At 40.5% G+C, this 14,909-nt stretch overlaps 1 protein-coding gene across 1 annotated transcript in view; it reads left to right on the top strand.

Moving 5' to 3' along the window:
- nrn1la (neuritin 1-like a) overlaps window positions 1–14,909 on the top strand; it is a 73,833-nt gene that overhangs the window by 34,333 nt on the left and 24,591 nt on the right. Inside the window, exon 2 of the mRNA XM_054776715.1 lies at window positions 12,372–12,522. Coding sequence (XP_054632690.1) covers window positions 12,372–12,522 — 151 coding nt within the window. The remainder of the gene's footprint in view (window positions 1–12,371; window positions 12,523–14,909) is intronic.

Consider the following 14,909-nt stretch of genomic DNA (forward strand, 5'->3'; position numbering starts at 1 on the left):
TTCAAAACATATTTTATTCTACACACGTGTCATTTATGTAGAGACATGATTTGGTCATACGTTTTTTGTTATTCATGGACACAACAATTCAATGAATCCTACACAATGTCGTTCAGATACAGCTGCCTGTATTATACACCTGGCCAGTAGGTGGTTTCGTGTGCACATGAAGCTTCGAGAAATGAACCCTTTCTCGAACCAGTTGGCTCACGTGGTTCGATGCCTCATGAGGCTTCATCTCACCGTGACTAGTAACAAGGAACAATGGGAATCAGGTGTGCGTTAGAAGACGTTCTGGCGAAGAGTGAGAGGAGACGCAGGCACTATATAGTCCATAGCAGATTGGTGTCAGGTGTGCCTGGACTCCTCCCCTGGTGATTGGGTGTACTGCAAAGAATAGACATTAGATGGCAGCAGAGCACACCCAAACCATGACAATTCCTTTCCTAAGGATGTGGACGTACTACTCCCAGCATTGCTTGTTTTTTCAGCGATCTTCACCCGACACTTAGTTTGCACAATAGTATGGTATCAGGCTCATTCATCTGGAAAATTCTAATGAGAATGTTACACAAACTCGTCTGTTTGCACATCAAAAAAAGAAGAAATCAGGAACGGTAATGTTAGGGTAAAGGCGGTAACAAAACAGAGATCACAAACGGTCAAAGATGTTGAGAAGCTGTTGTTGGTGTGGATCTTTCCATTCCTCACTGCCTTTCAGTTGCCATTTCAAGTCGTCATATGTACTGTAATTATTTTGGATTGTTTTCTGCATGCAAAACTGTATTTCATAAGTAATATTGTAAGACGCCCCTAATGTAATTCTCCATCTTGGCAGTCAAATTCATTAATTCATTCAGCAGAGCGTAAAAATATCTTTATTGCATTCGACTTGTTGCTGACTCTAGCTGTAACTGGCGCTGCTGTTTGTGTATTTCAATAAAGTTTAAAAAAAAATGCTGGAGTCGGATTTTCTTTTCTATCGAGACGACAGCGACAAGCACGTTCCAGCTTACACATGGCCTGGCCTCTTTTGTGCGCCTCAGTGTATGACATATGTCTGTATTTTATTGTTAGCAAGAATAATGATGCCATAAGTGTGCCATTTAGGACATTACACACACTGTAGAAGGTCATGGTGTATAATACATGTTTCTGCAAACATACATTGGTGACAAGCTGACAAACCCACATTGCCATCCAACTCAGTGCAGTCAATGAACTGGGCTCAGACGCCAGGCTTGGCTCGTGCACGTAACCGAGAGAAAAGACTTGCCGCAGCCTCATCTTAGATTTCTTCCCTGTATTTGTATTTGTTCCTCCCTTGATCACACGTCACTGTTGCACTATAGTAAACCTCGTGTCAGTATCCTACACGCTTCCCATTTATCCATTGCATGCCCCAGGCTTTTGCCTTTATCAGTTTTGAGGTTTAGAAGCTGATATAAATGTGGACTCATTATCCCATCCGGTTTAGTGCATCTCACCGCACAGCAAATTTTAAGACTTATTCCACACATTAAAGTCTATGGAGAGAGATGAATAGTTTCCCCCTACAGGTGTGGCTATGTCTCTATGTTATGAAGACGATCAATCAAAACAAATCTAGGTGTTCAAAACTGGCAATAGATCAAAACTCACTTTACTCTGTATGGTATGAGAGGGGACCATGAGAACCGGTATCTAGCTTAGTTGTTTTAGATGATTCAAGGACAGCTGGGGGTGTTCATACATTATAGCAATCTAATTTACCTTATTTATTATGTATTGTTAGGCCTATCGAACGATAAAAAAAACAAAAAACAAAGTTGATCATTTTGCCGGCCTCGATAAATTGACACGTGCATGTATGCGGGTTTGTTTTCCTTGTCTTTCTTTACCACGCAGGCTGGATGACAAGAGGGTTCACTCCACATGTGTCTGTGCGCATTGGTTCTATAGTGGAATGAACGGAGAGAGTGAACCCTCCTGTCAGCCTCTGCTAGTGAGTGGATACACAGACAGTGTGCTAGCAGCCAAGTCACCAAGCAAACGCTAATATGAATAAAGGCACAAAAGCGATACTTTCTAAGCCGAATGCCGCAGCCCCAGTGTGGAGGTGCAGCAGAGCCTTCGTCCTGACAGTCAAAGCTTACAGAGGCATTTTATCGGCAAAGTAAATATAAAACAAAACAGCGCAAAATGGTGCATGCTCACAGACAGTGTCGCTCGTTACCTTGCAAAAGAAATGCAACCTTTCAAAACGGTTGAAAAGCCAACATTTCGGCAAATGTTAGAAATGTTTGACAGACAGTACGAATTGCCTGGCAGAACGTACATGTACATGTCACAAACAGCAATTCCTGAACTGTAGAAAGAAGACGTGTTGAAGGACATCAGAAACAGTGCATTTTACTCCGCCACCACACATATGTGGTCCAGCTCACATGATCCCTTACATTAGTTTAACAATACACTCCATAACTGTGTGTGTGTGTTTTTTATTGGAGGGTTATTTTTTTTCTTAACGGTCTGTTTTTTATTGATTTTGGTTGTGATGGTTGTTTTTATTTAAGTGCAATTTTTGCTAAGAGTCCTTTTTATTTCCAGAGTCTTTTTTTGTTTTTTCATCCATCCATCCATTTTTATCTGCTTATCCGAGGTCGGATCGCGGGGGCAGCAGCCTAAGCAGGGAAGCCCAGACTTCCCTCTCCCCAGTTACTTCGTCCAGTTCCTCCCGGCGGATCCCGAGGCGTTCCCAGGCCAGTAGAGAGACATGTTCTCTCCAATGTGTCCTGGGTCTTCCCCGAGGCCTCCTACCGGTTGGACGAGCTCTGAACACCTTTCCTGTTGTTTGTGTAATTTATTTAAAAGCTCTTGACATTCCAACTCTCATTATTATGCCATATCATTAATGAAAAAATGGGCTCAAAAATGTTGGCAATAATATCAATTATCGACAATAATTTGTAGGACAATTATTGTTCAGCAAAATTTGTTATCATGACAGAACCATGTATTTTGTAAAACAGAAACGACATCAAATTAAAAGCACAAAATGAATACAGACCCACCATGCACCAGTACGAGCCTGGAGTTTATTTTTAAGAGAGAAGGTTATAATGTCACTGTTTGATGTGTATGAATAAACTTGCAGTGAACAAATGGAACAAATACGCACATTAGCACTCATTAAGTCATCAAATCTTACCTTTATGCATTCCCACATAGTATCAGCATTTGAAACCAAATATGAAGTGAAAGAAAAACGGTAAAAATACAGTATACTACTGTAGTCTATCTGTGCAGCGTGGGACAATATTAGCACACGCACACTGGTGCGTTCAAGGAACGTCAAACAAAGCGGGACGGGTCGCCGCTCGCAAAAAACAGCATAAACATGCAAAAAGTTTGGGATTTCTAACCGTATGTTATTTTTTGCATAACGTAATGGCCCATATTTCCAAAATTGATATGCATTTACATAAAATTTGCTATTTACAAATGGTTTTTTTTAAGTTTTTTTTTTTTTAATTAGTGCTCCTGAAGGTTTCCCGATTTTCCCGGTGGTTGGGGACCCCTTGTGTATTGTACACACAACCGACCATTGTGCAGTCAGCGTGGGATGGAATTCCGCCCAGTGACTGTCTGGTGTGAGTGTGAGTGTAAAGGGTTGTCTGTCTATGTACATCTGTCTATGTGTGTACCCTGTGATTGACTGGTGATCAGTACAGCGTGGTCCTGCCTCTCGTCTGAGAGATTAGTTAGGTGTTTGGCTGGTCCATCGACTCTACATCATCATTGTTTTCACATTGATGTTACCTATGATGGTACCTATTCGTCCTGCATTACTTATTTCTTGCATTTTTTTTTTTTTTTTACCTTTATCAGCTTTATCTTATGTACCTTCCCCCATTAATCACTTTGCGACATCTCTTCCAATTGACAGACAACTCTTCCAATCAGACAGCCGTCCACCCCATCATCCAGACATGCACTGAGCTAAAATCTCATTTTTGATTGAAGGAGGCGCTCCTGAAACATTTCTTGGAGGCATTCAATTCCACAAATCTGACACGTTTTAAGGCTGTGCTCTGAACATGGCAGTTGATGACTGAGATCAGAATCCAATTTTAGAAACTCAGTAGCAATCCCATCTATATTGCTATACAGTATGTATGGTACCCAACAACAACAGGCCTCATTCATCAGTAAGTTGCATTTAAGTTTTTTAATGAGTGCTTCTGTCAGATCTTTGAGATTTTTTCAAACCCTTTTATTTTTTATTTTAACCCTTTTATTTTTTCAAACTGAATACTATTATTTGTAATTGCAGGTCTGTGCATAGAAATGACATCATTCAGTTTACAGGACAGCAGGACATCAACTGTGCCATCATTGCATCACCATACAGCATTCAAATACTTAAGTTTACATTCTTCACAAGGCATCTTCAGCACCTTTAAAGCCTCTGAGTAACCACACAGGTCGCAATAAATATTACATTTTGAGCCTGAATGTTCCGACACTGGTTTCCCAAATGTTGTGCCCTCTGTAGGGTGACACTGTACACACACACACACAGAAAAGCTGGCAATATTTTGACATTTTGATCACAGGGGACTGTCTGTGCCCATGTCTGTTTAGACACTCTCATCTACAGAGCCTGTGGAAGGAAGAGCATCCCGCCTGTTCACAAGACCAAATATGTTGTTATATTTATGTCTGCGATTTATTGACACAAGGAAAATATTCTGAATTTTTTGTGGTGTGTAACTGACTCTTGACAGTAATTTAAAGGATAACCGCACTTAAAAAAAAATCCTTATGAGACATGAACACACGTCTTTCCATTTTCTGTGCGTTCTAAATGGTGAAAAACTGCGAGAATGAGGCACCTAACAATACACGTATTGGGGATTCATCTAGTCCGCCTATAAAGCCCTCTTAAGAAAAACTTCAAAAACCTCCAACAACTGTTTTTGTCTTATCTACTTGCCTTTGTTCCACTTAGGGGCTGTCCAGCTGTCCTTTGATATTTGTAATAATGAAAAAATAACTTGATACATATATTTAAAGATAAATCTTTGTGTTTTTATTAGCTTTCAGTATCAACATTTTATATTTTCTAGTTGCTTTTTGTTCTATTTGTTCACTTTTGCTGGGTTTTTGTTTATTTTGTTTTTAGTATACTTTCCAGGGATGGCCCCCGTGCCTGCTACTGCACAATCGGAGGTGGAGATCCTGCACGGCGTATACTTCACCTTTGTTAACCGCTTGTATTTTAATTACCGATCTAAATGCATGATGCAAGAAACACTTCCTGTCTTAACTGTTCATACACACCCCTACGCGCTTTAGCGACCATGCCGCTAAATTGTCAACTCGGATCTCGTCTACGTATGAGGGGTGTTATGAAGTGGAGTTATGGTCACCACAGTGCACCCTCGTGTCGGACACATGCTCCGGGCAGGCTCATCGTGAGTACATTTTTTTGTACAGCTTACATGGAAGTAAGAATAAAGGCAACATTTCACTTTTTCTAATATTAGGGTCAATATAGGATACAGTCACTGTTACATTTCCGTTTTAAAAACTAGCATTTCGTCTAAAATTTAAGAAACCATTGATGAATGCCTCATTCCTCTCTTGAGGGCACAACTGTTACTTGAATTGTGCCCAATGACATTATGCTCCAGCAATCAGTATTATGTTCTATGTTACATATATAAGTGCGGTCCGTTAATATGTCATTGATCTAATAAGTAACAGAAGATGACTTTTAGCTCTCCGCCCATTCAGAACTCAGTTGAGATTGGATAGCAACAGCGGGAACGAATCATACAATATTTTCAGAAGAAGACGGAATAATGCAAATGAGTGCATCATGGGATTTCACTATTGATTGATATCTCTCTCAGTATAATGGACTGCATATTATGTATCTGCATCATCTGATCAAGAGCCTGGCTCTGGACAGGCATAAGGTGATTTGAAAGTCTAAGTTTGCTGGCCATTTTGCGTTCCTCAAAGTATTCCACTCTTTAGCTGACAGATGTCTCTGTTTAGAACCAGTCTGGTGATTCCAGCTCTATGAGTGAGACAGCTGATAAATGCAATTATAAAATGTTATTATATGTCATACTCTATGCTCACCAGCCATAGTAGGTACACCTGCTAATCCAAATACAATTGTGCCATAAAAAAACCCAAACTTTGCCTTACTAAGACAAACATGTTTATTACTGTGGTTGTTGTTTCTGTGATATGGAACTGCACTGCATTACACTGAAAGATATTTCTAATATAAAGCCCCGCTTATGTAACAAAATGATCTAACTAAACTTTAGTAGTACAGTATCTCTCTGGTAGTGTCATTGAAAACTGCAGTTAGCTATGTAAAGGACAAATAGTTGATTCTTGTTTTGGAGCTGAGTGAATTTAAAACACCACAACGCTCCAGCCTTTTTACTCACCTTAACGCTCTCTTTTTAATCAGTCAGCCTTAGACTCATCTCTCCTCTTTCCTCCATCTTCTTTCTCTCATATGTGTGTTCATCTTTCATTCCACAGTCATTTTCTCTCCTCAGGTCTTCATTAAATCTTGATGGAGATCACTGAAGCCAATAATCTTCAGGGTAACTGAACTACCCTGCCTGAAATCAATAGGTTTCCAGAAGAAAAAAACACTGATGGAAATGGAGGAAGGGGCTGGTTTATTAAATATTAAACAGTGCATCTCTGTGGCGAGAGTAGGAAAAGTTCTATTGATGCGGCGACTGACCCAATTAGCATCTCCTGTTCACCTGCCAGCATCCAGCTGTGCGTACACTCTGACTTGTGCTTGTCACGACAAGAGTTTTTCGGGATAGTAACACTCTTCAGGAGTGTTATTCCTGCCGTCCTGGACACTAATCATGACATGATGCACCTGTACCCGTCACACTTGAAGAATGCCATCTCAGGGTGTCATCAGGAGTGTCATCAGCAGAGATCTCTCTCTCCACAAGAGGCTGTGCTCAATAAGACATGCTGGGCTTCCACTGGGAGTTATCACTTTTGCAAGGGTGCCTCTGGGACTCTGATCGTGCACTCCTAGCACCCCCTCTTTGCACAGGTTCAGTTCTATGCCGTAAAGTCCTAAATTATTCATACCCAGGCCAGGCCAAATTTTCAACTAAAGTTTAATCTTACTGGATGTGTGGGTATTTTCCAGAATGAAATGATGCAAAAAAGAAGCAAATGACTGAGTCTTCTTTCATATCTGTTAGGGATATTGGCTTAAAAATGTCATATCAGTTGATATCGGTATCTGTTTTTGCCCTAAAATGTCAACCGATAATAAAACCTGCTGTAAATAGGCCTATGGGCTCCTGTACTTTCCGTCATCGAGGCACCAATACGCGGAAATACTTTGTCACGTCCTGTGTTATTCCTCGCAGTCGGAACTGGGCTGTATATGTTGAAACCACAGTTGTGGGTGTGCCGCAGATAGCACCGACCTTAGCTAACTCGTTAGCTTGTAGTGGGGCCGGCTCGGTCTCGTTGTCTCTGTTGTCAGTCGACATTTTTACCCACACCGGGGGTCACCAAACGTGGAGATGTCGAGGTAGGTGGCACCAATCAGTTTACTCTCCAATCAACTCAACAGCAAGCAACAATTCTTTAGCAATAGCTAAGTGGCTACAACAACCTCATGACCCGGAAACGGAAGTAAGAGATAGAATGTCTAAAACAATATTGTGGGTCACGACAATGTGTTAATTCCATGACAGGAGATATGTGATGGCACACATATATCGGTATTGATATCGGAATTGGAAATTGAGAGTTGGACAATATTGGCACATCGGTTATCGGCAAAAAAGCCAATATTGGACATCTCTAAGATCTGTGATTTCATAAGTGTGATTCAAATGTTCTGCTGCTATTAAAGAGATTAGTGTGAGGCAAATACATTTTTAGACGTGTGGTATCTTTTAGCTGAATTGGAATTTTCAGTTCATTCAGAGCTGTTAATAGATACAAATACAGTATATATATATATAATTGTGTCATGTCAGTTATCTTTCTGAAATACAATAAAAATTGGCATATTTCCCACACAGTGTCAAATGGTGATTAATCATGATTAATTCATTTGAAAATTGGGATTAATTTGATTACAATTGTAAGTCATTTAACAGCATAAAACAGTTTCATGTACAATACATATGTCATATCAATGTCTCCTACTCAGTCAGTCATCAACCAGTTATTGTAGGCCAGCTAGCTGGCCCTGAGAGGTGAATCAAAAGTCTGTTTGGTTAATGAAACAGCTCCATTACTAATAGTGCTTAAGTGTCATGGGCCAGCACACTTGATTCTGAAGGCCCTGGGCAGATTTGATTGATATGGAAACACATAGGAGCTGAAATTTGATTGGACAAAAAAAAGCTAACATCTGCGTATACTACTGGAAACAGTGCATTCAACATACAAACGCTGCGAAATGAAGATAATAGAACGTTGTGAACAAGTTAATCCTATTTCATGGATCAAATATTAGAATGTAGGTTGTAAACGTACGCCGCAGTGCTTCTGATAGTGTTCGGAGAAGGCTTTGCTGGCCCTGACCACCCGCCACTGCAAAATACACTACCTTTGCTTTTTGGCCAAGATCTTTTATTAATGACGGCAGTTCCCCCACTGTCCTTCCACTTTTTAATAAAATAAAGTTTTTAACCCAATTTTAGTAGTTTCAGCAATCTCCTTAGATGTTTCCTCATGCTGGATCTATTCCAATAATTTGACCGTTCTGAAACAGACATATTTTAACATATTTTCCATGACTACAGGCTGAGTTGTTTAACAAATGAGAAGTTGCTCACTGCATCAGTTAAGGTTATACAGCGTGGGCCATACGTGTCCATACAAAGGAAAATGTACAGATCTCTCCTTTATTGATCTCTATATTATATATATTATATATATATTATATATATTATATCTCTATATTAAATATTTCAGATAATCAAACAAATTTAAATATTAGTCAATTTTGACAAACGCGGCTCTATGGTGCAGAACAATAGTTCAGCCAAACCGCCGTTTGATTGGACGCATTTCACTTCAGCACACAACTTTGTGTGTGGAGGAGCTGACAATAAAACCGTGTCATGCATGAACTACGAGCGGTAGGTACGTTTTCCATGATTACTTTGGTCGGTTCCGGTCAAGCTTTCTCACTATGTTGACTTTGACCTAAATTCTGAAGCGTGATTCAGCACATAAATCTGTTAAGAATGAAAGTCCTGCATGGCCAGCATGAGTGGGAATGTAAAGTCTAGAGTTAAAACAGGAGTGCCGATCGGCACCCACTTCGTATTAAGCCCTGCCATGACGGCGAGCAGAATCCAGAAACTATGCATTGAAAACATGTCCTCGGCACACTGCTCAGCTATCAATTGCTCTAATAGACGGTCCAGTGGGGTGGCGGAGCTCCGGCCACCCCACTGGCCATCTGGACAATGCAGGTATCAACGTATTGTCACCCCTATGTGAGTAATGGTCTCACCTTGGCCATCCCAACGAAAAATTTCTGGCTTCAATTTCTGTTCAGCCTTCAAAGGAGAGGTTGGAGGAGTTAGGTGCCTTGGCCAAAGGCCCCTGAGCAATGGATGTTGTGGGAATGCAGTTGCAGAGGGGCGCCGCTCATCCAAATTCCACATTTAGCCACCTGTCCACAGTCATTTGCATCACATCAGCTCCATTAATTTGTTTCTATCTCATAAGCTCGTAGCAGCTGAGTGGCTTTAGTGAGCTGCGCTGTCTGCCACCTAGGAGGCTGTTATGTGTTTTGTTATGTATTGCATAATATTAATAATGTGATGTGTTTCTAATTGTTACCATTCTTTATTAATTGATGTATATACCCAAGTGCTCCCACTTCAGACTTTGTAAATCAGCTTACAGGTAGTCATCGGTGTGTGTTGCCTGTCAGGAGATATGAGCTTCTAGATGAATGAGTTAGGAGATGAATTGTGACATGAAAAAGCACACATTCACTGCACTTCTCCATCTGCTTTGCACATGAAGTGATGGCACAAGGATGTTCCCTTTTAATTGAATGTTTGTGTTTATTTTTTATAACCGTCATATCACATCCTTTTTAAAGTCATCTGCTTTTTAACCTAACAACTTTGCTACATGCACTATTCATTTTTAACGAGCAGTTGAGGGACGACTGCCTTGTTCTCCATCCAGTTGAGGATGCAAGCAATAGTAACAAAGGGAAACTGACTAAGATACTATGAGTTTGATGAAGGGAAGATATAATTGGTGAATGTGTGATGGTAATATCTGCTATTTAGAACTACTTGCTGTTCAGAGTCCTTTTAGACTCTTTATTTGCACCAATTGTTTAGAAGATAAAAAAGGATCAGCTTAATCAAACAGCTCTACTTTTGTCCCAGAAGAGAGCTGCTCATCTGCTTGAAAGCCTGCTTTGCTATAATTTCAAGCCTCTGGAAGCCATTGTACAAAGCAAAAATGAATATACAGTGTTCCCTCGTTTAACGCGAGGGGTAGGTTCCAAAAAATACCTGTGTTAAGTGAAATCCGTGTAGTCGAGGCTGATTTTGTTCATTATATATTTTTTTCGTTGACAGGGTATGTTTTTTTCGTTTATTACATATGTTTTAAGGCTGTAAAACCCTCACCACACACTTTATACACTTTCCTCAGACAGGCAAGAACATTTTCTCACATTTGTCTCGTTTAAACACTCTCAGAGTTCAAACCTTTGTAGATTTTTAAAAAGCACATATACATATAAAGAAGTACACTACTGTATTATAGAATGAAACCAAGGTTAAAACATGTTTTAGGCCAAAACATTTATTTGAGAAATAAATATATAAACGTCCCTTCATCCATTTTCTTCCGCTTAATCCAGGGCCGGGTATAAACGTTTTCCTATAAAAAGAAAAATATGATAGCCTTTAGAAATAACAACTTTAATTTTAATGATCAATCTACACATAAGAAGAAAATAATTAAGTATTTTACAGTTCCTCTGACCGTGCGTCTTCGGCTTCGTCCTGCTGTGGCTCTGCTGTAGCGTCTTTTTTGAAGCCCTTGGTGCAGGTGTCTTTTTCCGAGTGAAGAACATCGTTACTGTATGGGTAGTTGTTGGCGCTCTTTTGTTCTTCTGGGACATAATATTTGTATAAACAGACATGCCCCCCTTTCGAGTAGTGTATATTTGAGAACTGTAATGAACGAAACATCAGAGGGTCCCATTCTTGTGCAGCTCGCTGATGTTCATTGGCCATTCTCACCATGGTTGCCAAGCGATCAAGTCCATCCTCCTCGTCTTTATCAACACTTGTGTCCTCTTCTCCCTCATTCTCGCTTGGTGGCTTCGTCATCTGTGCCAGGTCCACTCAGTCAAGCGGTTGTGAGTCGGAATCAGTCAGAGCATTAATGTCATCAGGAGTCATATCATTAAAGTAATATCGTCGACATTGTGAGTTTTGTCAGGGGGGGAAAACTTGCAAACATACAGCACTAAAGAGCCACACTGCTTGTGATCGAACAATTATGTAAATTAGGCAGTCCCTACAGTCCCTGCAGTCCCTTAGCCAATCGGGACGCAGAACACAATGCGTGTTCTCCCTTAGCGACTTACGATGTAGAACACAATGCATGTTCATACACTGCTTTAGCCGTGCAAAGCTACCTGTCTTCATGGGTACTCCCTTTTGTGAGACATTGTGGTATAGGATGACAATATAGAGGCAGTCATTTAGCTTTACAATTGTAGGGTTTGTTGAGTCCCGCAGCCACATTAAAATAAAGTGGTCTCAATTGTCTGCCAATGGCACAACATTTAAAAATGACAAAAAAAACTGTTTTTTTTTTTTATTATGACAGTGGTTATTATGAGGAGCACTGTCATCAGGAACCGCTGCTCCTCTGCCCTGAGAGGAGCCAGATGAGGTGGCTCGGGCATCTGGTCAGGATGCCTCCCAGACGCTTCCCTGGGCTGCCCTGTGTGGGTTGCTGCCCCCGCGACCTGACCTTGAATAAGCGGGAAAAGATGGATGGATAGATTGATGTTTTTATTATTTTTAATATTTTTTTCATTTAACAAAGTGGGTGCCTAAAGTTATTATTACAGGTTTGAAGTGTTTTTGCAGCCTCGTGTGCACAGGCATGAATTTGACTACATTGTCAAAGTGGCACTTTTCATAATTGCAAAGACACAAAAATTAAGAATGGGAACAAAATGATCATACGGTGTACAATGGATGCTATCACTGCTACATCATCTTGTATACAGTATATACTATTGTGGGGTTTTTTTTGTTTTATTTTTTTTAATTTGGGCTACTTTGTGTATTTTCCAGCGGCGAGCCCTTGTTCTATCACTGCAGTTTCAACCAGAAGGTGTCATTCCATCTACAAGAGCTTTGCCGAGTGTCTCATGGCTTTGGGCGACAGTCTGACAGACAACGCACGCAAGGATGAAGACACACATGAGATACATTCCATCTGCAGGTTAGTGTATTCACTCACTAGCTTTGGAAAAAAGGATGAACAAAAAATAATCCAAAACCTAAAATAAATAAATAAATAAATAAATAAATAAATAAATAAATAATCCTATACTTTCTATCTACACTATTTCACAAATGCTTAAATTATTTTGTTTCTTTCTTGTGTACTTTGACTTTGTGCAGCCCTTTTACTTATTCTGGTTATTTCTAATAGTTTTTATCATTGCAAGGTGGCATTTATCATTAATCAGGAAGAGCGATGACAATGATATTACAACACATCTTGGTTGGTCTTTTGTGCAATTTGCTCGAGTTTCAGAACAGTCCTCTGAAGGACATTCAGTGGGACTGTACTTATTTGGTTTGGTTGAGAGCGACCATACAATAAACTTGTAAAAAATGCCAAAACATCATGCATAATTCCTCACCTTTATGCAGCTCCTCACCAAAGCGTAATAATAATGAATTCATCCACATTCATGGGAATGTGCTGTCGTTTTTGTATAATCCTGCTTACTAACCAAGCAGCCAATGAACAAACGGATGAAAACAGCTACTAAAGGGAACCCAAATAGCTCTGACATGTATGAAAATGAAGTCACAGGTACTGTACTAGGTCCTCATTAGTTGTTTTAGTGTTGAAGTTGTTAATTTTGCTGGTGAGTATAGTGGATTGCGAGATGGAATACTTCAAGGACCACCTCAATCCCGCTGGCACATGATCCATAGAAAAAGAGTTTGAGGACACCAATATCAGAATGTCCTTCACTGAGGCTCAGGTTGCTGAGCAAGTCAGAAAAGTCCTCAGTGGCAGGGCCACAGGTTGGATGACATTTGTTTGGAAGTTAGTTAAGTTACATGTAATTTAAACATCTAATACCTACTTCCATCCATCCATCCATCCATCTTCTTATCCGACATTGGATCGCGGGACAGCAGCCTGAGCAGAGAAGCCCAGACTTTCTCCCTCGGCACTTCGTCCAGCTTCTCTTGCCAGATCCAGAGGCGTTCCCAGGCCAGTTGAGAGACATAGTCTGTCCAACATGTCCTGGGTCGTCCCCGAGATCTCCTACAGGTCAGACGTGCCCTGAATCCTGACCAGATGCCTGAGCCACCTCGTCTGGCTCCTCTCAATGCGAAGGAACAGCAGTTGTACTCCCGAGTTTCTCCCGGATGACGGTGATTTTCACCTTATCGCTAAGGGAAAGCCTAGCCACCCTCATTTCGGCTACTTGTACTCGAAATCTTCGGTCACTACCCAAAGCTCATGATCATAGGTGAGGGTAGGAACATAGATCAACCAGTAAATTGAGAGCTTAGCCTTTCGCCTCAGCTCCCTCCTCACCAACGGACAGTAACGGTCCGCATTACAGCAGACACTGCACCAATCCGCCGGTCAATCTCCCGTTCCAACCTTCCCTTACTCACGAACAAGACCTACACTTGGGGCAGGATTTCATCCCCAACCTGGAGATGGCACTCCACCCTTTACCTAATACCTACTTTCAAAATGTAATTTCTGACGGAAGTCAATGCTGCAGTGCAAGGTAACTGGAAATGAAGTTCCAACAACTGCCTCAGTCGTCGCAGTGTAGGACTGCATTGTGTAGCGGACAACTAAAATAAGATACATAGTGACTCTTATTTATTTTTTCTAAACTTAAGAAAGGGTTTGAAACTGAGTGGGGAACAAAGTCAGAAGCAAAAAATGAACCACTGCCACACGGAATGGAAACTTTTTTTCATTATGTCATGGTGGACTCTGCATCCATGACCGACTCTATGCAGTGCAAGTTAAGCTAATGTAATAGAAGGTAATGTCTCACCAATGTAACATTACTGACGCCTAGTGACCAGAATACTGCATATGACTTGTCTGTTTGTATTTTTTGACTAATAATAGGCCATTAATAATAGCTCATTTATTCATTAATTTGTGTGTGAATGATGGAGCGATGTTCGAACTGTGATGTAGCGAGGGACGACTGTATTGCTAAATTAGTTGTTGACTTGTTATCTGTACCACTTTAAATGAGCTCACTACTCAGCAATTTAAGCCTCTTCAATGGTCACCACATAATGTTTTCTCATTTAATTATAGGCTTTTCATTCATTCAACTAATTTTGGCTAGTGCGACTGTAAAAATGTCTTTGCCGGTGTAGCTTCTTTATTTGCAATCAATGCAGTAAATGTTGCTTATTGAGCTGGTAATATTTAGTTATGGGGCTTCCTGCAGCTTTTCACAAGCCTCATAACACTATATGGATGTTTCACAGCCTGGTCACGCAAAGGTTTTGGGTTTTTTTGCAGACTTTTAGACTTTTTATAGTCTATCGAGCGTGAGTAATTTTAATTATGATAGCTGCAGCTCGCCGATCACCGTGATC

This window comes from Dunckerocampus dactyliophorus, chromosome 5, assembly GCF_027744805.1.
Source record: "Dunckerocampus dactyliophorus isolate RoL2022-P2 chromosome 5, RoL_Ddac_1.1, whole genome shotgun sequence".
Classification (NCBI taxonomy): domain Eukaryota; kingdom Metazoa; phylum Chordata; class Actinopteri; order Syngnathiformes; family Syngnathidae; genus Dunckerocampus; species Dunckerocampus dactyliophorus.